Source organism: Tasmannia lanceolata, unplaced genomic scaffold (assembly GCF_043159265.1).
Source record: "Tasmannia lanceolata isolate RefF3 unplaced genomic scaffold, GAP_Taslan_0.1 ptg000016l, whole genome shotgun sequence".
Lineage (NCBI taxonomy): Eukaryota > Viridiplantae > Streptophyta > Magnoliopsida > Canellales > Winteraceae > Tasmannia > Tasmannia lanceolata.
Window position 1 is genome coordinate 5,592,257 of NW_027518693.1, and position 24,244 is coordinate 5,616,500.

The 24,244-nt window shown below is 39.8% G+C and overlaps 1 protein-coding gene and 1 pseudogene across 1 annotated transcript; both read right to left on the reverse strand.

Annotated features, from left to right (window-relative positions):
- LOC143848912 (cyclic dof factor 2-like) lies at positions 1-11,821 on the reverse strand (annotated as a pseudogene).
- Positions 11,822-18,629: 6,808 nt separating this feature from the next.
- Positions 18,630-23,234, reverse strand: LOC143847854 (cyclic dof factor 1-like). The gene is made up of 2 exons (XM_077356644.1): positions 22,887-23,234; positions 18,630-20,359 (listed from the first exon to the last, which is right to left on the reverse strand). Exons 1-2 carry the CDS (start codon positions 23,028-23,030, stop codon positions 19,052-19,054), a joined length of 1,452 nt encoding a protein of 483 aa, XP_077212759.1. The 5' UTR covers positions 23,031-23,234; the 3' UTR covers positions 18,630-19,051.
- Positions 23,235-24,244: the final 1,010 nt, after the last annotated feature.

Sequence of the window (24,244 nt, forward strand, 5' to 3'; positions counted from 1 at the left end):
ATTCCTTCAATTCAACCTTTTGCATCATTAAAGCTTAGTGTGGTGCTGTGCCAAAGTTCAGTGGTGCAACCTCATTCCATGAGCTGAACTTTTAAAAATTTACAAGAACAAATTTTCGCCAGCTTACTGATCCACTATGAGCTCTCATGGAAGTTCAGTGACCACAAAAGTGCCACATGGTGTGCGTGCAACATCTGGAAGGTTTCAGCTCTATGATTGGAAGGCCTTGAAAAGCTACCTGTTATTGATTAAATCTGCCTTGTCAATATAGACCTCCCCGCAGCTTCACCAGGATCATCAATCCACGACGCCTTAGGAATCCACAGTCATCTTTCTGAATTGTTTTGTTTGTGTTTCTTTCTTTCAATAGATCACCTTTTTTAAGCCTGTTTCCTTCTCCTGAATGCTTGCCTAAGGATGGAGAATTAGAACCAGAGCCGGGGAGATCCGGTGTTTCGAAAATAAGATGCTGGTGATATCCAAGGAACAGTCCACGTGCCGGGGATGCTACAACCTCAATAAGCTGGTGCAGGATAAAATGACATGGGAAATCTTGAAGGACATAAAGCAGGTGGCTGTGTTAGCTGAGGGCTCCGTTGAGTTGAGTTTGATGGACAACTCGATGGAGTCCCTGGTACGCATGGAATCTGAGAAGAGAAGACTTGACAGTTCCGCCTTCTTGGCTCTTGCAAGTTTGCCAGATTACCTTCTTCAGTCGAATTCGAAGCCAATACAGAAGACCCTCTAGAGTGCTCATCGTTGTTTTCACCTTTGCCGGATTATGATCTTCGGTTGAATTCGAAGCCAAGATAGAAGAGTCAATTGAGTGCTCAACACCTTTTTCTCCTTCTCCGGATTACCTTCTTCTCTCAAATTAGAAGCCAAGACAAGAGACCCACTTGAGTGCTCACCTCCATTTTCTCCACTACTCTCCGCTACATGACACTGGAATTCTTTGTTCTTCTGTTTTATGGAACCCATTCCACTGGCATTTATGCACTGTTTTCACGAAAAATTCAACACAGATGCAATCGACTCACCGCGTGGTGCATCTGAGCTAAAACTGAGAACGGTGCCATTGGGTTTCAACGGATCATGATGAAGTGGTTCATGTGTATTGACTCAGGCTGGCCGTTCTTACAGAAATGCCGAGGTTGGTTGACATTGTAATTGTTGTAGTAACAGAACTTTGTGTCGAGGCTGTTACTACGAGGACATGGCAGTATCTTTTCTGGCTTCTTTAGTGTCTTCTCTTTTGAGCTAATTGTGTCATTCTGTTCTTCTTCTGCCTTCAAAGCTTCCACAACTGCTGTTTATTGTGTACAGAAGGTGTTTTCGGGTTCTCATTTATCATTGATGATTTAGCTTGCTCAGTTAACTCTTTCTGAAATTTGGATGGATTGTCGTGGAAATTAAATTTGTCATTCAATAAGAAACAGCAATCAAATTATTTGCCTACTTTTTGAAAAAGATGACAATATAGATAGAGAATACAGGTGCACGTCAAAGGGAAAAGAATCACTCATTACCCCTGATTTGAAAACCGATTAGTTAGATTGTTAGCACTCATGGGAGTGTGAGAAAAGAAATGTGCCAATCACTTTGCATAGCACTAATCTCATCCAGAAATTTGGCTAATCTCCCTGGGCTATCATTAATACATTTAGCCAACGAAATAATTACCTTCCATCTCAAGGTTACCATCCACGTGGTGGCAAGCATTGGAAACTATGGTTCTACATGTTGTGCCAAAGACCATGAGACTCGAGCCGTCTTAACATCTGTTTCTTTTGTTATTACTTGATTTTAATCGTTTTATTTCGTGATCAATAAATTACACATGCCCATATGGAGGGCACGAACCTCGGTCTCAGTTGAACTAGTTAAACCAATCGGGCCCAAAAAGAATGATGTCGTCAATGTTATTCTTAAAAACTCCTCCGATACCTGCGAGGTTGCCAAGAGAGGAACCATGGACATTGGGTTTTGAGGGAGTTGGAGGAAGGAGATGTCCATTTAGCTGTATGCTTCTCCAGCAAACTATTTTCCTATGAACACAAGCTATAGTCATTTGCAGTTTTTCATTAAGTTTTTGACATTCTTCACACCAGAAGTGATCAGTTACCTGGATTATTATAATAAAAAATAGTAATTGGAGTATAAAAAGGTATATGAACTAATTTGTGCATAATTATCGATAAAGGTTCATATTAAATAAGATGAAAGAGAATTTAATTTATGCATAACTTCTACTTATCAACAACAGAAATGAACTGAGTTTATGATCATAACAAAGGAGGATGAAAACTCTCTACTATGGGAATGTAATAAACAGTAATCTTCATCTGTTTTAGAGATCACCACAAGAACGTTCCATGACCGAAACATGGTTCAGAAATAATGAAAGAAATGTTCAGCTTTCATGGTCATATAGCAATAAAAGATGAAATCCCAAGTAGCAAAAGGTAATCAATGATAATTTTATTCATAATTATTCTACGTTTATTATTACAAGGGAAACATTGAGCCACTGAAAAGTTCATATGCAATCGAAGTAGTAGGGTGTAGGGGAAAAACTTCCGTTTGATTCCTGTAACAATCAAATGTAGTGATCAAATAAGAAAGGTCATTATTGGAGTCAAAAGGGATTAAAATAAGAAAGTCGATCAAAAATCGCATGTGAGCATTTACAGATAGTTACTGAACATAAAATATACTAATGTATTGTTTGAACTCAACCTTCCTCGTATCTGATTCCCTGGTTGGATAAGGGCTTCAAAGCTTGGGTAGCATTAGAGGGCCATATACTAATGTATTGAGGGGTTAAGTTCTTAATTAAGAACAATCTGAATCTGTTCCTTTTCTGATGGCCTATCGATCATTTGGGGTAACTTCTTCCTCCATTTATTAACAAAAGCGGAGAATGACTCTCCTCCACACTGGCGGTTGTCCCTAGACCTCGCAGGGTAATATCCATTCCGGTGCCATAGGAAAATTTATTGACAGACTGTTCTCGAAGGTCCTTCAATTCCATATCTATATGTGAAATTTGTCCAATGTAAGCAATCACCTTCGAGTAGCCCTAGTGAGATACATTTGGAATAATTGAGTATTCTGCTCACTGCTAAGCCCTGGGGTGGAGAAATTCTACGACTAACTTGAGGTGCATGGTAGGGCACTCAGTACCATCAAACTTTTCAAATTCTGCCATCTTGAAACTTTTTGGGGGCTTGTTCTTGGGAAACAAAGATAGGTTATTGATGGTTAGACCTTTGTATCACTTTCTTTTATCTTTCACATATCTTCTTCTAATTTCTCAGTCTTTTTTAAGAGGAGCTTGTCCCTATATGATTCATTTTCACTGATATCTAAAAAAAAGAAGTTGAATGGTCGGAGTTCTTACATCTTGGTATTAGTAGACAAGTTATGAGAGGAGGCAGGACAAAACTTGTCACTCCACTATTTCTTCATTTGCTATTGGTTTTTTTTGTTTTTTTACAATTGTTCTACCTTCTCAACATGGCGGCCAACATTTCCTGTAACTTGTTGGTTGGTTGGGGAGCAGGATCCTAGGACTCGACCATTCTATGGGTACTAGAGATAACAGGGCCGGGGACTCATCTAAGGTGTGATGTCATAACAATTGGGACAATTTTCTTGTGTTGGAGTAGATTCTTCTTTGGCGCCATGTGTTGAGAAAATCGATAAATAAAATCCGATCCGATCGCGCCCAAAGAAGGAAAGTAGTAGAAATATACAAACCACAAGATGCACACTAAGTTTTCTTACAATGGATTAGGCCGAAACCCACAAACCACAGCCCTTCCCGATGTCTCTTAACCAAGACGTACACACACAGAAACAGAGAGAGAGAGAGAGAGAGAGAGAGAGAGAGAGAGAGAACAAACCCCTCTCAATTTCTCACCACATGAGAAACTCTCTCTCTCTCTCTCTCTCTCTCTCTCTCTCTCTCTCTCTCTCACCTCTCACCACCCCTTGGTCAGGGGTTTTTCTCCTTTTATAGATCGGGTGTCTCTTCCTCAAGTTGGCAAACGGGCCGGCACGGCCCACGAACCCTGTTCCAATTTAGAAAATGCATTTTTTTTTAGGAAAACCCGAAAATACCTCCCAAAAATTGTTTCAAACGGCTACTTTGTGGGGTATTTTCGTCCAAAACATATATTTTCATAAAATCCTGAAAATACCCACGCAACAACTCTTTTTTGGGGGATATTTTGGGATTTTCATTGTTTAAATCTTTTAGATTCCCTAAATACCCTCCCCAACAACTCTTTTTTGTGGATATTTAAGTCATTTAATGTCTTTTACCAAAGTAACCCCCCCAACAACTCTTTTTTGGGGGTATTTTGAGATTTTCATTGTTTAAATCTTTTACATTCCCTAAATACCCTCCCCAACAACTCTTTTTTTGGATATTTAAGTCATTTCATGTCTTTTACCAAATTAACCCTCCAACAATTTTTTTTTAGGAAATTTTGGGATTTTCATTGTTTAAATCTTTTACATTCCCTAAATACAATCCCCAACAACTCTTTTTGTGGATATTTAAGTCATTTCATGTCTTTTACCAAATTAACCCCCAAACAACTCTTTTTTATGGATATTTAAGTCATTTCATGTCTTTTACCAAAGTACCCCCAACAACTATTTATTGGGGGTATTTTGGGAAGTCAAAAAATAACCCACCCAATCCTATAAATACAACTTTCCACCCCCTTCATTTCTCACCAAAGCTCACTCTCTCTCTATTATCTAAACTCTCCAATTAACTTCTCTCTCTCCCTAATCAAGTTATCTCTCTCCCTAATAAGTTCACCCTCTCTCTATTCCAATCAACTTCTCCCTCGCTCTCTACTTAGTAGCACTAAGTACTCATCAAGAGGGCGACGATTGGCGATCAACAAGAGGGTGAGATTTTGCTCAAATAGGTTGAGGTTGGTACCCATTTAAATATTTAATTATAATTCTCCTTTCATTAATTTTTTTTTAAACCTCTCTTAATGGCTGATTCGGAAGAAGTTTTCTACCCCGACATTGGCCATGACAACAACCAAGTCATGGGCAATGATTAGTTAATGGAAGCTTGTTTTGGAGGTCAGTGGAGTGAAGACAAGGTTGGAATTGGAGTCGAAAATGAACCCAGCCTTAGTGCTAGTGGGAGCCAAGCTCATTCTCGCTCTAAAGTTAAAAGGGTTAGAACTTCAAATGTTTGATCTACCTTCACTCATGAAGAGATAACAAGTCCAGATGGGAAAGTAGAAGTTAGGGTAATTTGTAAACATTGTAAAAGGGATCTTAGTTGTAATGTTTTGGGTGGAACGGGCCACTTAAAAAGGCATGCTGACGCTTGTGGTAAAAAGCATGGCCCGTTAGACCCTAAGCAAACCCAACTAAGTCGCACGTCTAGTTCAATAGGAATATTTTCCTACTCTCATGATAATAATAGAAGAGAAATAGCCACATACGTTATACACTCTGAACAACCATTTGTTTTTGGAGAAGATAAACATTTTTGAAAAATATGCTAAACAAGCTTTAAATCCTGCTTTTAAAAGGGTACCTAGAAACACTTTAAAATCAGACAGTTGTAAAAAATTTAATGAAGTAAACAACAATTGATTTCATATTTTGAAGGATTTAATGAAAAAATTGCACTTACTTCCGATATTTGGAGTACCAAAAAGGGTTATTCATATATTTGTGTAACCGCACACTATATCAACTCTAATTGGCTTTTAGAAAAAATAATTATTAGCTTTAGTCTTATTGATTACCCACATACTGAAAATGTTATATCAACACATATTTTAAATGCTGCTCGTGAATATAATATTACAAAAAAAAAATTTCTATAACTCTAGATAATGCTAGTAATAATATTTCCCCAGTAGAATTATTAAAAACTGAATTGAAACCTATTTAAAGTGAAAAACTTTTTCATATTAGATGTGCATGCCATATTTTAAATTTGGCTGTGCAAGATGGTTTAGCTCTTATTGACCCACAAATAAAAAAATATTAAAACTTATATTACATTTATCAATTCTTCAATGTTTAGAAGACAAGAATTTGCAAAATTATGCAACACCTATGGGAAAGAATTTTCTAAATTCAAATTAGATGTTAGACATAGGTGGAATTCAACTTATTTAATGTTGAAACATTGCCTCCCATATAAAAATTTAATTCAATCATTTGGTAATGAAAATATACCTCAACCTCTCTGTTACACTGTAGGTCTCCCAGATTGGAACACTTGTGAGGGTTTCATGAGTTTTCTTGAAGTTTTTTATACTGCAACTAATGCTTTTTCTGATGTTTACAAACCAACCTCAAACATAATTATGAGTAACTTATATAACATCACGCTTACTTTAAAAAAAAAAAACTGAAAGACATGAAAAAATAATTGAAATCATGGAGGCTAAATTTAAAAAATAGTTTAATGAAATTCCACTTTTATATTCCTTCAATACAGTAATGAACCCTAGGTTTAAGTTACAAGGTTCAGAAGTCTTGTTAGAAGAGTGCAATAACAACCTCGGTAATGATCCTGAAGATTCAGGGAATAGTATAAATGAAATTAAATTATTATTAAGGTCTATGTATCATATATATGAGGTGGAATATGGACAAAGAAGACCCAGTTCTTCTACGAGCTAGAGACCTAAAAATAATCTAATTTTTACTTTAATAAGCCTAAAAAGAGCAAAACCTAGTAGTGTTGGTGAAACATCTTGCAATGAGTTATCATTGTATTTGGAAAATGAACATTATATCAATCCCGAAGAAGGGGAAATTTTTGAAATTTTACCGTGGTGGAAAGCAAATGAGAAAACATATCCAGTGCTATCCATCATGGCACGTGATATACTACCCCCCTCCCCCGGCATCTACAGTAGCATCGGAGTCCGCATTTAGTACATGTAACAGGATTTTAGAAGACAAAAGAACCAAAATGTCATAAAAAACATTGGAGGTATGTGTATGCTTGAAGGACTGGCTTGATGCAGATGCTAGAATACAAGGATTGGAAGGCTCAAGCTCATCATCTGAAGACTTTTAATTTAGAAGTTGTTGTAATTTCAAAGTTGTATTTATTTTTTCTCTTTTCTTTCCTTTAAAGGGTTAGAGGCAAGGTTCTATGTCCTCCTCAGCTCCTCTTTTCTTATTATAATATTTGATATTAATAAAATTTAAAGGTGTCGCCCGGGTTCCTGGATAAATATTCCGGGCACAATTGATCTTTGTTTCTAAATTACTATTGTAAAGTAATTGTAAATAAAATTGACAAAAGGAGACCAAGAAAATTATTCACAAAATATGAAAAAAAAAAGAATTTTTTTCTTAAAACAGAACATTTCTCGGAACTCTGTGGGAATTCACGGAATTCCGAGAACACTTCTCAGAACTCCGTGGGATACCCACGGAGTTCCGATAAATGTTCTGTTTCAAAAAAAAATTTCTCGGAACTCCGTGGGAAGAGAAATGTTCTGTTTCAAAAAAATAATTCTCGGAACTCCATTGATACCCATGGAGTTCCGAGAAAAAATTTAATTCAAAAAAAAAAAAAACACGGGCCGGCACGGCACGTCATGGCACAGCGGGGGCCGCGGGCCATGCCATGCCTAGCCTCTAGGATTTCGGCCCGGCACGGCCCGTGAACCCTTCCATGCAGTGCCGTGCCCGGCCTATCCGGACCTCATTTTGTCGGGCCGTGCCGGGCCGTTTGCCACCTTGATCTCTTCCTACGCTCTTAATCTAACTAGGATAGAAATAGGGACATGTCATGCGCAAGGGTAACATATCACGTATTGGGCCAATTAACCAGTATATAAATGTTTTTCTAGGGAGTTTTCTCCTTCCCCTTCCCTACTTTGAGTACGAAAAATATAAGGAAGAAAGAAAAAGAAACATCAGAAGAAAATAACCGTTCAAGGGAAACCAGCACCTCCAAATTAGACTAAGCTAACAAATTGATAGCGCATGAAAACTGTTGTCCTTATCTTTATTGTTCCCAGTTTATACAAAAGATTCAAAACTGAAATAAGGTAAAAACTAGTAAAGGGATAATACCAACTACCAAATATCTAGTGGGAAGACGTGGACTTCTACTAGGACTCACTACACAACTCAAGACTCCAATTTATTGAAAACTGGACTGGTGACATGGCATACTTTTCCATGTAGAAAGGCTGAGCATGTAACATTCCTTCTCCCAAGAAAAGACCCTTGTCCTCATGGGTTACATCTGAAAATCTCAACCGTAGATCTCCTAAACTCTCCTAATTTGCATCAGCCGGTGATAAGCCTTGCCAATGCACCGAAATTTCTTCTTTATTCTTCCTTGTGCGTCGATCCAGGATAGCTTGAGGCATGGAAACAATCGAGTTCTCCTTCATCAATTGAAAACATAATTGGGCGTCCCTCTTCAAATTGAATGATGCCAACATTATTCTGTCTTCCTCCAGAATTTCGTCAAATTAAAAAAATTGTTCGGCCCCGCAAATACAACTTGTAGGGTCTTCCAATCTATTAAAACGAGGGAAATCCAGCTTCACCACTCTAGGAAGGTAAGATCTGGTTGGGATGTCTCAGAGCCATCCCTACATTACCACTTGCTCAAACATTCCAAGTTTAGTTGTAGGAACTATCTTCTTGCTCATGGAGCTGGCCATTGGGCATTTGATCAAAGCGAGCACATAGCTGCAAACATCTTCTACATCTCCCTAGCTATTCAAAAGATTCAAAACTCCGTTTGGTTGCCAGTAAAATTTGGTCCCATCCCATGTTTGGTTGCCTTTTAGCACTAGAATTTTTTTAATCCGACTCTTGTAATGATTCCTTGTGTGGTGAATTTTTTTAATCCCACTATTGTAATGATTGCCTTTTCATCCCATCCCACAAAATAATCCCAGGAACCAAAAATAAGTTTGAGAAGAATTTTTTTTCTTCCCAACAGTTCAAGCAACCAAACAAAGTTTTTTTTTTCCACCATAGTCCGATCAACCAACAGTTCAAGCAACCAAACATAGCATGGGATTTTTATTTTACCTGGATACTTCAATGGTGTTTTTTTTCCCACCAATCTCTCAGGAAGTTTTTGTTCCACAAGAGTCCCAGGAACCAAAAAAATACCGGCAACCAAACGGAGCAGGACTTGTGACATGACATACTTTGCCATGCAGAAATGTTGAGCACGTAAAATGACACCTAACCAACCCCCTCTTTCTCTCCCCTAGTCAAACTTAGAAAGAAAAGGCATAAGGAAGTCTCCTATTTGCATAGGAAGCAAGACACCTGGGGTTAAGCCAAAGATTATGTTCTTCAATCCTGAGGTCAGAGGTTCGATCACAACTTACCTATAGGGCTGTAAACGTATTGAATTCGAAGCGGATATGGCTATATCCGAATCCGAATTCGATTCCATTATACACTATCAGAATTCGAATTCGACGGATATTTAATTTTTTCTTTCAAATTCGATTCCGAAGGATATTGTTCAAATTCGGATATTATCCGAATCCGTTTATAAGGTAAATTGGAATTCACATCCGAATGTCCAAACTCAAATCTGAATCCGTTTATCGGATGAATTCGAAATTCGAATTCACATCCGAATGTCCGAATTCATATCCGAATCCGTTTATCCGGAGAAGAGTCGCCAATGATCCTCAGATTTGTAGGGGTTGTAGATAATGCCAAATTCCAACAAAGATCACAAGAAGGAGGTGATCGGAGAGTAGATCTCGGTGCCGAAGAGAACACTGATAAAGGAAATGGCCCAGCTTCTGGTCCAAGGTGCTTAGATCTATGCTTAGGATAGACAGATCTAAGGCCAAATATCCTAGATCTGGAGGATTGGGGTCGATTTCAAGGGTTCAGAGATTAGAGAATAGGGCTTCAGAGGAACAAAAATGGAGGATTGGGGTTTAGATTTAGTGCTGGGGAGAAGGTAGAAGGAGATAAAGGTATAAGCTAAGGTAGCAATCGAGGTTGGGTTTGCAGGGGATCTTGGGTTTTAATGGGTGGAAATGGGGTTTAAGAAGAGGGTTTTGGTGATAGTAGTGGCTGTAAAGGAGGCAAGGCCAGAGGCATGGCCGGATTCCAGCGGAGATTTTGCCGGAGAAGATGATCTTGCCGAAGCTTGGAGGCTCGATCCCTTCTCTCCCTCCCTCTCTTTTGTCTGCAAAAGAAAAAAAAATCCCTCCCACGAACTCTGCTTAGAGTTTTATACCCAGGGCTCTTTACCACAACTAATCTCAGCCCTTCATTTGTTACATTTCCTCTCTTTTTATTTATCTTGATTATCCTCTACCACTGATAGTCATAAAATTAACGAGAATACCCTCTTTCATCCAAATTTCGTACAAGTCACATGGATAGTCATAAAATTAATGCGAAATTTCACCCAAATTTCTTACAAGTCACATGGATTGTAATTTTTTAGTTGGAGAATGTGAAAACCAACCCATAGTTTTAAAGAAACCATGTGGTTTTAGTCAAAACAAAGTTGTCAGAAGCTGCGAAAAGGAGTGCGTATGTGTACTGCAGGGGGGTGCGAATTTATCATTGCCCTTCTTAAATTGACTAAAAAACAATTGAGCATGGGAGCATGGGCCACAGGGAATAGATACATACAAACAAAAGAACCTATTGAATCTAGCAAAAGCCCTATATTGAGCATGGGTGTAGACACCCCATTTTGACCGGACCATTTTCGCCAAAATCGAATAAATTCTCGAAATCAAATAAAATCCCAATCCCGAAGTTGAGTCGAGGTCCCGAACCGAATCCCGAAATTCCTGAAGAGATGTGCCTGTACCAGTTGGGTAACCACCAAGGCCTCCTCTATTTGCCCTTCGTTTTCACCAGGGACCACCCTGTTGTGTGTAAGGATTGGTAATAAGTATACTAGGAGGGGTTGTCCATGGAAGAAAGAGAGGGCAAATATATGTTTCTCTTTATAAAAAAGGGGGTGGGATAGCCGAGCATGGGTGCCCATTAAAGCGAATAAAAAAGGGGGTAATGGGGATGTTGATAAAAGTGTAAAATCCTCCTCTAAGGAGGGCATTTTTGGAAGCTTGCATTTCTTTCTCTACAAGCCACAAACATAGGCCATTAGATTAAAGAGATGAGGTGTAGGGCTTGGATCAGCTAGGCACTCTAGGTGTTAGGGTTTCTAGGATAGAATTAGGGCAAGAGGGATAAGGAATCAAGGGTGGGGATGATCCAATTCATCAAAAAGGGGAATGGATGGTTGAGATTAGAAGAGGATTTCAACCCTAGCTATAAAAAAAAATCTTGTGGGTAGAGAGAGGAGGCTAATTTTCCAAAAAAAAAAAAAGGGCAGCAACAGAGAGAGGGAGAGGAAGAAAGGGATTGGCAGCCACCTCATTTTCTCCTCCTTCTACCACCACCCTCCAACCTCCGGCCACCACCATCTCCCCAAACCCAAACCCAAAACCTGCAAACCGCCACCACCCTCCAACCTCCGGCCACCACCGCACCTCCACCATCTCCCCAAACCCAAACCCAAAACCTGCAAACCGCCACCACCCTCCAACCTCCGGCCACCACCGCACCTCCACCATCTCCCCAAACCCAAACCCAAAACCTGCAAACCGCCACCAACCTCCAACCTCCGGCCACCACCGTACCTCCACCATCTCCCCAAACCCAAAACCTGCAAACCGCCACCACCCTCCAACCTTCTCCACCACCACCAACACCAACAGCAACCACCACCCTCAACCTTCTCTACCAACACCAACAGCAACCACCATCTCCTCCACCCCATCTCCCACTTCTTCTTCTTCATTTATTTTTAAAAGAAAAAAAAAAGCAGAACAACAAAGAGAAAATCCAGAGAGGGAGGGAAGAAGAAAGAAAGGGAGCTCGGTCTCGGATTCCATCGCCGCCGGCCGGAATCCGGAGCTAATCTCCACAGCAACCACCCAATCATCACCACCACCACCGGTTCCTACCACCCAACTCTTCCACCACCAAACCCTTTTCCCTCAGCCACCGCACTCCAACCTCCTTCACCACCGCGCCACCACCAGCCACCACCCTCAACCTCCAACCCGAAACCCAAAACCCATTTCCACCCTAACACCACCCTTCGAAAATCCCCTTCCATCCTCCACCTTCACCACCCTCAACCCCCAAAACCGAAACTCCTTTGTCTGTACCTCCAAAAATTGAAACCCATCTCTTCTTCCACTGTCAGCTACCTCTGCAAATCTCCACCATTAACACCATCACACCATCATAACCACCACCATCAGCCATCTCATCTACCCTTTTTCTCATCTTCTATCTTAATCTCCCCCATCAAACCCATCTCGATTTCCCCTCTCCATTCTCACCGGCCATCTCCACTTCCACGAACGTAGGTTTTCATTTTTTTTCTATCCCCAAACCCATAACCCTCAAACCCCTATTTCGTCCAAACCCTGGGTCACCATCATCCCTTTAAACCCATCATCTCCATCTTATTCCCATCAGCCACCATCGATCTCTACTCCCTGCGAACCCATCTCCTGTTCGTTCGTCTGCAAAAATAGAAGAAAAAGAAGAAGAAAAGAAAGCCCTCTTCATTTGCAACCCAAACCCACCTCATCCTCGCTTGAGAATCCAAACCGACCCCTCTTCTCTTCTCCCTCTCACCATATACTAACCCCAATTTGCAGATCCTACCGTCAGATACCTCCATCTATTTTGGTCTCATGCCCAAATTGGGTTTATGAGGTGGGGTTTGAAGGGAGATTAAGGTAGGTTTTATATTTGAAGGCCTTGGTGGCTTGATCTCAAGGAGTGAAGAAGAATTTCTAGAGAGCGCTATTTAGGAAGAAGAGAAGGCGAGTCCGCAGCTCCGGCTATTCGGAATCTTGTAAAACGAAGAAGATACAAGGACGATTCTAGCGCGAAATTCTCGTTCGACATCAAAGGTAATTTGTTCAGCTTTTTCTTTGGTTGCTTCATTTCTTACCTTATTAAATCTCCTTTCCGTTGGACCTTAATGTCTCTATCCTTCTCTTTCGAATTCTATTTTGACTCATGATTTCGATTTCGCGGACAAAAGGTTTTCTAGGCCCAATGCTTCTAATCCGCTAAGATTGTATAAAATCAATCAGCCCATTTCCTGAAGCAGATTGCAAAAATCTTTTGGGATAGGTAATGACGTTCGGGCAGATCCCTATGTGCATTACCATGTTATGGATGTTTATAATGTCACGCCTATCCAGTACATAAAGATGAGTTTGCCCTTCAGGTTTCTTTTCGTTCATATAAATCTTAGAGCCAAAATGCGCTTTTATTCAGGTTCTGTATTAATCCTCGGTTTTTGCATCGGTTTTCGGAATACCATAGACCTGGAAAACTTTTCCCCAGGTCCTGGCAATGACGGAATTTTTCTTGAGCCAACCCCTCGCCCTTCCCATCATTTTCCCTATCTTAGGGTCTTCACAGGGTTTGAGGGGTTTTCCTTTATTTTTCGGAACTACTCTCCTCATGTTCTTAGGGATCCCACTCGGGCTTCGGGATTCTTTCGGCTATAGGGCCATTTCCTAGGGTTTCTTCTCCATTCGGAGTCATTCTCCTCCTGTTCCCCGGGATCCTTTTCAAGCTTTAGGATTCCATCGATTTCAGGAACACTTCGTCGGGTTTAGGCGACGACGGACGGCAACCTCCTGAGCCAAAACCCCCTTTCGATCAAAAGGGATAAAAAACTCATAAAAATCAAATAACAAAAATACAAAAACAACAAAAAAGTATCAGAAAACAACAAAAGCGTTTTTCGAAAAGCTGTTTCGAACTACGTTGGCTTGATCCCTTTTCACAGGGTACGTAGGCAGCTTGGGATCGTCATCCCAAGTTCAGTCAAACTTTTCAATAAAATCATTTAAATCCCTCAAAAAAATCATTTCAGCATCTAAAAATATCTTTCAAGCTTTTTCTTAAAAATACAAAAAACCAAAATCGGCAAGGATGGTGATTGCCAGGTCACTCGGAGCCTTCTTTTCCTTTCATTTCCGATTTTGATCGTGGTTTGCCTGTGTTATCGGTTTTCCGACGTTTCATCGGGTTTTGGGACGGGCGATGACGTAGCGTGGCCCCTTCACAGGGACTGTCCTCGCTGAGCCCAACGATAGGCTATGACGATCGTGAGACTTATCCGATCTTTAGCGGATCAGGATCGCTGAGCTTGATTCATTAGAGTCGCTCCCTGAGCCTATCGTACGTTCCCTTTTATTTTCCCTGGCATTTTGGGGCCTGCGCGTACCGTCTATTTTCTATTTTCTGATTCCTTTATTTCGTCGCATCTTTTAGCTTATCGTGTGTTTGTCTTTGATTCCTTGTGTGTTTACTTTCAGCTTGCTTATTCCTTGTGCGTTTAGTTTCACATGCTTAGCTGTAGATGTTTACTGCTTTTCTGCTTACCATATCTGATATTGCTTGCTTAGCTGTAGCTGTGCATGCGGATGTTACTGCTTTCCTAGATGTGATGAGTTAGGACTAGATGCGATGAGTTAGAATTTCGATGTTTATCTTCTTTTGCCCATCCCCGGGTCATGCATGCTTAGATAGACGTTTTCTCGGGGATACTCGTTCCCATTTCACATGATTTTAGCCCAAAACTCTTCAAAATTAATTAAAAATGGCATAAGAGACCAGGTGCTGGCACTTGGGCGAATTGGGGGCGCTTAATACCTTCCCCATTCGTCATCAGGCACGGACTTTTGTATCTCTGGTTATCCGTTGCAACAGAGCATTTCATGGGATCCAGGGCCTACTTCCCTGGATGGCGACTCTTCTTTGTTATAGGTACATCTGGGTTCCGGGCCGGTCCTGGAATCGAGAGGTATCTCACTTATATCGCCACCCATGCTGTGAGTGGCACCATTTCAAGAGTTCCTTGGTAGAGCTCTCCTTCACATTGTGGAGATCTTAGAGGATCGACGGGGGACCTCGTGTCCCTCGCCACATTCGTCCTCGGGATCGGGGTCCACAATGGGCCCGGCTATTTTCACATGCAAATGCCAGCTACGAAATGGCTTTCCATGAAATTGGTTAGCAAATCCCTTTAATTAAGGATTTGCTAAGCAATTTCCCCAAACACAATTTCACGGCCGACTTTTGCATGTAAGTTCAGCCACAGAGGCTTTTTTACAAATTTTGTCTTATTCATTTAATTCAGCTGACTTGGCTGTTTTCTCATGCAAAAGTCAGACACAAATTTTTTTCTATAGGATGATCCTAGCCCTCTGATCTATAGGATCATCCTGTGGAAATGATTTTTGGAGAACAGCCTATTTAATATTTACGTTGTGTCCCAACACACGGACGGTTTGGATCATCCTATGTTGTGGTCCGTATAGTACTTATAGAAAAGTAGGGGACTATAAAGGCTTACACCATATAACACTAGCTGGAGAAACACCATCTTCCACTATTTTACGGGAAGGGCTCACTTTATTATGGAAATCTCCATATATCAAAGGGCTCACTCTATTACGTAATTCTTAAGGACTATTTACCAATTATTTTGCAAACTAGGGAGTTATATTATATATATATATATATATATATATATATATATATATATATATATATATATGAGGAAACTGTTGGTGCACTTAAGCTCACTAAGCTTATGGTGCGCTTAAGCGCGCAATCACATGTGGGCCCACTTTGTTAGGATGATCCAAAGCATTCATTTGAAAGGCCCTTACATAGATGGGGGGTGTACCAAAAATCAGCTCCATAGAATCATCCTAACCCATCCATTTGTGGAGGTCAAAATGGACAGACATCGTTTGTCCACAAATCTGCCCAGTTTTGTCCTCCACAAATGGAGGGGTTAGGATGATCCTATGGAGCTAATTTTTGGTACACCCCCTATCTACGATAGGACCTTGCAAATGAATGGTTTGGATCACCACAGAAAATGTGGGACCCATGTGATTGGGGCGCTTAAGCTCACCAAAAGTTTGGTGAGCTTAAGCGCCCCAATCACATGGGTCCCACATTTTCTGTGGTGATCCAAACCATTCATTTGCAAGGCCCTATCATAGATAGGGTGTGTACCAAAAATCAGCTCTATAGGATCATCCTAACCCCTCCATTTGTGGAGGACAAAAATGGGCAGATTTGTGGACAAATAATGTCTGTCCATTTTGACCTCCACAAATGGATGGGTTAGGATGATCCTATGGAGCTGATTTTTGGTACACACCCCATCTATGTAAGGGCCTTTCAAATGAATGCTTTGGATCATCCTAACAAAGTAGGCCCCAATGTGTTTGGGATTATGGTGAGCTTAAGCTCACCAACACTTTCCTCATATATATATATATATATATATATATATATATATATATATATATATATATATATATATATATATATATATATATATATATATATATATCGATGGCAAAAATGCAAATCTAATTATATTTGAGGTGTTTCTCCCTAAAAAATGTAAATCTTATCTGATGATATTATTAATAATAAATATTAATAAAAATAAAATGATTCTGGATACGGATTCGGATATACGGATCTAGATCCGGATATTCGGGATAAACGGATATACTTCTCGGATTCGGATGTTAAACGGATCGGATGTACCATTTACCAGATTCGTATCCGCTAAGAGCCGGATATCTCATAAACAGATTCGGATGCGGGCGGTAATCGGATTTTCGAATATCCATTTATAAGCCTACTTACCTATTATAAAAACAAGGAAACAAGACACATATCCCTAACACTATGGTGTTTCAGATTTCTATCCTAGGAATAAGAAAAGGCACGGGGAAAAACATAGGATCGAATAGACTTTTTTTTTTTTTTTTTGATGGGTAAGCTGGGGTTAGTCAAGACCCCCACCAGATATACTAAAAGAAAAGAGAGATACAACAGGGAAAACCAAAAACAGCCTCAAAACTCACAAACGAGAGGGGAACAAGCTCTAGAACAGCAGAGCTAAACACCAAAAATATGATAAGACTTGGAAGAGGGAAAAACATAGGATCGAATAGACTTGGAAGAGGGATGCCCTTGCATTTCATGGGTCTGTGGGACCTAGATATGATAAGCTTTGATTGGTAGATAACCTTAGATCTGCTAGAGGAGAGGGATTGATCTCAATCAGAATCAATGATCTGAAACCACTACAATAGCAAGGAGGATTTGTATGGCTGCAAGCTGTAATGTTAATTATCTGATGGAAAATAAGAAGTTATCTGCAGATTAGATCCAACGGCTTTTATTGTAAGAACCCTGTCTAGCACAAGTTCCGTCTCTTTTGCTAAATGTCAATTTCTAGTGTCTGACTAAAGACTGAACATGGGACTATTCGAACTACCCACATAACTAACCATAAACAATCAGAAAGATCGGGGCCACACAACAAGCGTACCCAAAATCATCAGGCCCCAAGAAAATCATAGACACGCTGAATGCCATGGCTACGATTGTCTGTCCCAAATCTTTCACAGTAACCTGAAAAGATCAAAATTGCTGTCCAAACTCCAAACCCTTGTAGTTGTAGAGACCAAGACAGACTAGAATCCAGGTATACAGATGGGGAAAAGCCCTTTTGTCTCCTTACAAAAGGAAGAAGAGGCAAGAAAATATGTGGAAGAGCTTCTTTGCAAGTCACATTCGATGGGTCCTATAAACAACTAAAGCTTATACGAATCATGTGGTCTACCATCCTTTCATTGCAAAAATATCTGCTTTTAGGACCACCCCATTTAAAGAGATGAACTGATGCCACTAGTTTTTAATGAAATGAATATCTGCTTTAAATTTCTCTTGAAAAAGAGAATTGTGAAAAGTGAGTTCTATAATCTCTAGTAAAAAGATGATCTCCTTGAGCAAATTTAGCAGTACTAGTGACCCATGTCATTCCACCAAGCTCATTTCTTTGTTCAATTGGGTCTTTAGATTTCTGAATGCTGTGTCAATCAGATAATTTTGAATAAAAAGATCGTGATTTTTCTTAAAAGGATGAATTTATTGGGAAGATTTCACTTCATTGGAGCCACCTAAGTCATATTGGAAATATATTTTCTTGATTCCACCATACTGCAAATGGTCTACTTGTTGAATTCAACAGCACAAGAAGACGAAAAAGAAGGTAGGGAATCAGGGAATATTACAGGGCAGTAAATTTTCCTTCTAGTGGGTCTGTTCTTGCTTTGTTATTTTGGAATAGAAAAGGATACCTTTTCATAATGTAATCTTCATCCACAACTTTCAACCTGTTTCCCTCAGTGGTCTTGCTTTTGGTCCCTGAACAAGAAAGATGTTTGGCCCTCTGAAAAAAAAAAAAAAAAAAAATTCAAGCTTATCTACACAAAAGAGATGGCCCTACAAAAAGAACATTTTTTCTTTTGTTTGCCATATATTACTTTTTTTTTGCCTATGTCTTCATTGTATTATTTCAAGGAATGAATTCTAAAACCTTGGCCTCATCCAGACCTATATAACTGAAATCTTAGGATATTTTCTAAGCAACAGGAGATACTAAAACAAAACCTTTTCTGCAATTAAAATGAGAGACCAAAGATCATAAGAAGAGCAAACACAGATGAGGAAAAAAGAAATAAGAACTCGAGTCGGACTCGTAAGTATATTTCAGTACATGTGAGAATCCTCTTTCTTTCTGTTCTTCTCTCTCTATCTCACTATCTCATATAGATACAGACACATGCACAAACTCAACAAAGCATAAGAAGTAAGAAAATAGAGGACATGTTCATATCACTACAGGGGAGCTTAAACCATTGTCCATTTGAGCTATTCAGAAATTAGCTCTTCTACGGCGAAACCTAGAAATTCCTCAGAAGTCGTTTCTCACAATCGGGCAGCCATGCCAATTCCTACAATGCAGCCTTTGGCATCTATAAAGCTTGGTGTGACCTTGTACCATAGCTCAGTGGTGCCAACTCATCTCCAAGAGCTGAAGCTCCCAAAATTTACAAGAAAAGATTTTCACCTGCTTGGTGATTCACTATGAGCTCTCATGGAAGTTGAGTGACCGCGAAAGTGCCGCAGGGTTGGCGTGCAAGACCTGGGAGGTTTCATCTGTATGATTACCGTCATTGACTTTTGATTGGAAGGCCTTGAAAAGCCCTCCGCCATTGACTGTATCCACCTTGTCATTCTTAATCCCCAGCGTTGCCCATATAGAGCTCCTCGCAGCTTCACCAGGGTCATCAATCCGCAACGTTTTAGGAACCCATAGACATCTTTCTGAGTTGCTTTGTTTGGGTGTGTCTTCTTTCTCAGAATCACCTTCTTTAAGCCCATCTCCTTCTCTTGAATGTTTGCCTAAGGTCGGAGAATTAGAACCAGAGCCGGGGGAGCTATTGTTTGGAGAAGAAGATGGGGGTGATAGCCAAGGGATAGTCCAAGCGCCTGGTATTGGACAGCCCCAATAAGGTGGTGCAGGGTAAAATGATATGGGGAAGGTGGGAGGACAGAAAGCAGGTGGTGGTGCTAGCTGAGGGCCCCAATGAGCTGAATTCCATGGATAAGTCCATGGAGCCCCAGGAAAAGATGGCATCTGAGGAGGGAACACTTGACAGTTCCGCATTGTTGGATCTTGCAAGTTGACCGGATTACCTTCTTCGATCGAATTTGAACCCATAACAGAAGACCCACTTGAGTGCTCATCACCATTCTCTCCTCCACATGACACTGGAATTCTCAGTTCTTCTGGTCTATGAAACCCATTCCTCTGGAAATTCTGCATTGTTTTCTCATTAAGATTCAACACAGATGCCATCGACTCACAGAGTGGTGCATCTGAGCCGAAACTGAGAACGGTACCATTGGGTTTCAACGGAGAACGCTGAATTGGTTCATGTGTATCTGATCTGGTTGTTTGAAGTGCTTCGGACACTGTTACGTGCCGGTAATGTGAGGCAGAATTCTTGTTCTTTCGACGCCCGGCTCCTACCGGCACATTCCTCATTGTCCCTCCAGCTGTCCAGTATCTCTGGCAATTCTTACAGAAATGGCGTGGTTGGTTGACATTGTAATTGTTGTAGTAACAGAACTTTGTGTCGAGGCTGTTACAACGTGGACATGGCAGTATCTTGTCTGGCTTCTTTAATGTCTTTTCTTTTGAGCTAATTGTGTCATTCTGTTCTTCTTCTGGCTTCAAAGCTTCCACAGCTGCTGTTTCTTCCTCTACAGACGGTGTTTTCCGGTTCTCATTCATCATTGGTGATTTAACCTGCTCAGTCGACTCTTCTGAAATTCGGGTGGGCTGGTCTTTTTCTTTTGTTTCATCATAATATTGGCTTGATGGATCCTGAAAATTAAATCCGTTATTCAATAATAAAAATAAATCAAATTATTTGCCTACCTTCTGGAAAAAAAAACTGATATATAGATAGAGAATAAGATTAAAGGTGCACATCAATGAGAAAAGATCACCCTGAATACAAAGAATCCCTTGTGACTCCCGAATGGGCAAACAGATTAGTTAGTTTGTTGACACTCCTGGGAATATGATCAGAAGAAATGTGCCTATCATTTTTTGCATAGCACTAATCTCATATAGAAATTTGGCTACTCTCCATAGGCCATCACTGTTACCTAATCTCATAAAGAAATTTGGCTAACCTCCATAGCCCATCACTTTTACCTTTGGCCCACAAAATGGCATTAGATGAATCACTTTACACCTCAAGGTTACCATTCATTTGATCTCAAAAAATACTCATACCCATATGGAGAACACAAACCTAGCTCCCAGTTGAACCTGTTAAACCATCAGGCCTGAAAAAGCATGGATGATGTCACCATTGCAATTTCTAAAGACTCCCTCCAATGCCCACTTTGCCAGGGTTGCCTAAGAGATCAACCATCAACATTGAGTTTTGAGGGAATTGGGGGAAGGATATCTCCATTTAGCTGTCACCTTCACTTTGCAAATTATTTGCCTATGAACAAAACCTATAGTCATTTGCAATTTCACATTAAGGTATAAGGTTACCAGATTCATCACGATACTAAGGCCCTGTTCGTTTGAGATTGTGGAAACCGATTGTCACCCCCCAATCCGATTTATTGGACCCAAAATTAATTTAATTTTGGGTCCAATAATAGGATTTGGGAGTGGCAATCGGTTGTCATATTCCCAAACGAACAGGGCATAAATCGTAATTGGATTATAATTTGTGCATAATTTCAACTTTTCAAAAAACAGAAATGATCTGAAATCATGATGATATCAAGGGAGGATGAAAACTCTCTTATGGAAAGGTAATACACAGTAATCTTGATCAGCTTTAGAGATCACAACAAGAACATTGCAGGACCAAAACGTGGTTCAGAAATAATGAATGGAGAGGAAAGATTGCAATTTCTACATAAGGATCCAATATAGTTCTACTTTCCATAGCTAGAAATATTCTGCTTTCATGGCCATATGGCAATAAAAAAGAAGAGCCCTAGGAAAAAGGTGTAGGAAACATTCAGCCACTAAAAAAAATCTTATGCAAAGGTGTAGGAAATAACAAATTTTATTTAACACTTGTAATAATCAGATGTAGTGATCAAATGAGAAAGATCATTATTCAAGTCAAAAGGGATTAAAACAAGAAAGTCGGTTAGAAATCACATATGAACAGTAAATAAAAAATAAAAAAAATAAAAAATCTTCAGTTTCATGTTCAGTCAGTTGAATGAATATTAATCATGACAAGGACATTGAAAAAAAAACCAGCCATTCAAAGAAAAAGAAAAGAGAAGGAATGGAAAATACCCCATAAAATAAAAGCAAGTCAAGATAAGAGAAAAGAAGAATAGATAAATTTTCAAAAATGATAATAATGAAAAAAAAAATCAGGATCTGAAACAATACAGTACAGAAGAATCTCTAGCAGCATATAATTAGAAACCTTGCAGATTTTGGCAAAAGATCATTCGATTTTATACTGTCTGATATTCATCAATTCCTGAGATTGTAAGATTGAAACTATAATTTTGCAGTAAAACTCACTGGAGAAGTTCTCCAGTGACAGTTATTCTTCACTTCTCCTTTGAGAAGGTACTTGAAAACCTTTTTATTGGTGAGAAAGCAAAGCATGAAATCAGAGTTCACTGTAACAACATAGCTAGCGAAGAACAGTAAGAAAACTAAACAAATTACAACAAGAACTGATAATAGTTCAGTTTTAAAGCAAAATAGAACTGTAAATTTTCAAGGAAACTCACCAAAAACTGAAAAATATAAAATTCTCGCTTATAATTCTGAAGAAACAAAAACATCCAAAGTACTGTAGAAAAAAGAGAAACAAATCCAATTTTGTGAAAAAACAAAACATTTACATTATGTCAATAAAAAAACCCTCCTTGAAGTCTTTGGATCTATCCAAAAACATCCACAGTTTTCCAAACAAAAATTTTTCAATCTGAACTCTTCAAAACAGTAAAGTTAATTACCGATCAGAACTGAAAATTATAGCTTTCAAAATGTAAATTTATCCATAATTCAGCATCAAACCCTCAAAAGAAATCCTCTGAAGTCCCTAAAAAACCCTAGAGCTCAAACCGAACTCTTACAAATCAAATTGACATAAAAAACAAAAACAAAATCCACTTTTTCGATTTCAAGCAACATCAAACCAAAGGAACTGCACCGAAACCCTAGATAAACTCACAAACCCTAATAATTCTTCCAGCAAGAACAGAAACCCTAACAGATCGCTGAAGTTCAAAAGGAGTCACAACAATTCAGTAAAAAAAAAGGTCATAAATCCTCCAAAGAGAAAATCAGATCAGCTAAGAAAGACTAAAACAGGCAAAAACCCTAAAAGAAATATCTCTATTACCTTCTCTTCTTCTTCTCCTTCATTTTTATCCGAGCAGAGTCCGATATCTTCTTCCGTATCGTCGGATACAGTCATCTCATCGTTTGACGGTAACGGAATCGTCTTTCCAAACAGCTTAATAGCGGGATCTCTGGCTTCTAACATTTTTTTTTCCCCCGAAACGATACGTTGTTGTATCCGACTCCCGATACGTGAAAGCTGAAAAAAGAGTGTCAGAGCTCTGTGTCGTTTCGTTTGGTTTCTCTCTCGCCGTGTCGTCGCTCCCCGCGTCGGCTCGTTCGGTTTCTTCGGGTTTTCCGCCGCGGGGGGTTTAACGAGCTCCAGATGCCACGTCAGCACGGAGGCAATTCTCAGCCACAAGTTTTTGTGGCCCTCGCTCTCTTGATTACAATGAAAGAAAGTGGAATGGGGCCTGTCCTAGTCAGCAACCAATAACTCGGATTGGTTTTCAAATAATCGCCACGTACCCCTCTGCCAAATTGGATAGGCGATGATCTCGTCCGTTGATCCGGTCGTGCATCATCATTCCAGACTTCCAGTACATTTCCCACCTGTCGAATCTTGACTGGATGATCCTACCACCTCTTTAATGAACTCGCCACTAAAATTTTGAAGGGTGGTTGAGTACGGCTTACGCCATCGGATGATCCAAACCGTCCATCACTTCCACAGGATGATCCCAACCCTCCCATCTATAGATATTTCCATAGGATATGATCTCAACCCTCCCATCTATAGATATTTCCACAGGATGATCCCAACCCTCCCATCTATAGACATTTCCATAGGATATGATTTCAACCCTCCCATCTATAGATATTTCCATAGGATGATCCCAACCCTCCCATCTATAGATATTTTCATAGGATATGATCCAACCCTCCCATCTATAGATATTTCCATAGGATGATCCCAACCCTCCCATCTAGGATCATCCTATGAAAATGATTTTTGGGGCATAACCTATTTACAATGTGGCCAATAAAATGGACGGTTTGGATCATCCTATGGTGTGTGCCGTACAGTATTTTCACAAGCATTCTAAAATTCAGGATTGGTAGGCTACTCCAAAGACATGTTTTTTGGGCCCCGTTCTGTGTCGTGTTAGAGTAGATCAGAGTAGGTCATATCGTGACTGTTGATTGTAAGGGGAAATCTGGAGTGTTGGATTGGGATGTGGTAGATTAGGCAATTTGAATAGAAATCATAAATAATAAATGGGAAATGATGTTTACGCCCCTTTCCACACAAGGGACACCCATTTGCCAGTGTACTTTGCAATCAAAGCCACTGGATTTTTTTGACATAAAGTAGTACATCATCTCTGGTGATCAAAAGGGGCGCTTCCCATAATAAAT

Bases quoted from the DNA above. Each gene is read 5' to 3' on its own strand.
- LOC143847854 (XM_077356644.1), bottom strand. From the start codon at position 23,030: ATGTTAGAAGCCAGAGATCCCGCTATTAAGCTGTTTGGAAAGACGATT. The intron at 20,360-22,886 runs GTAATAGAGATA...TTTAATTTTCAG, and splicing joins AAGGAGAAGAAGAAGAGAAG to GATCCATCAAGCCAATATTA.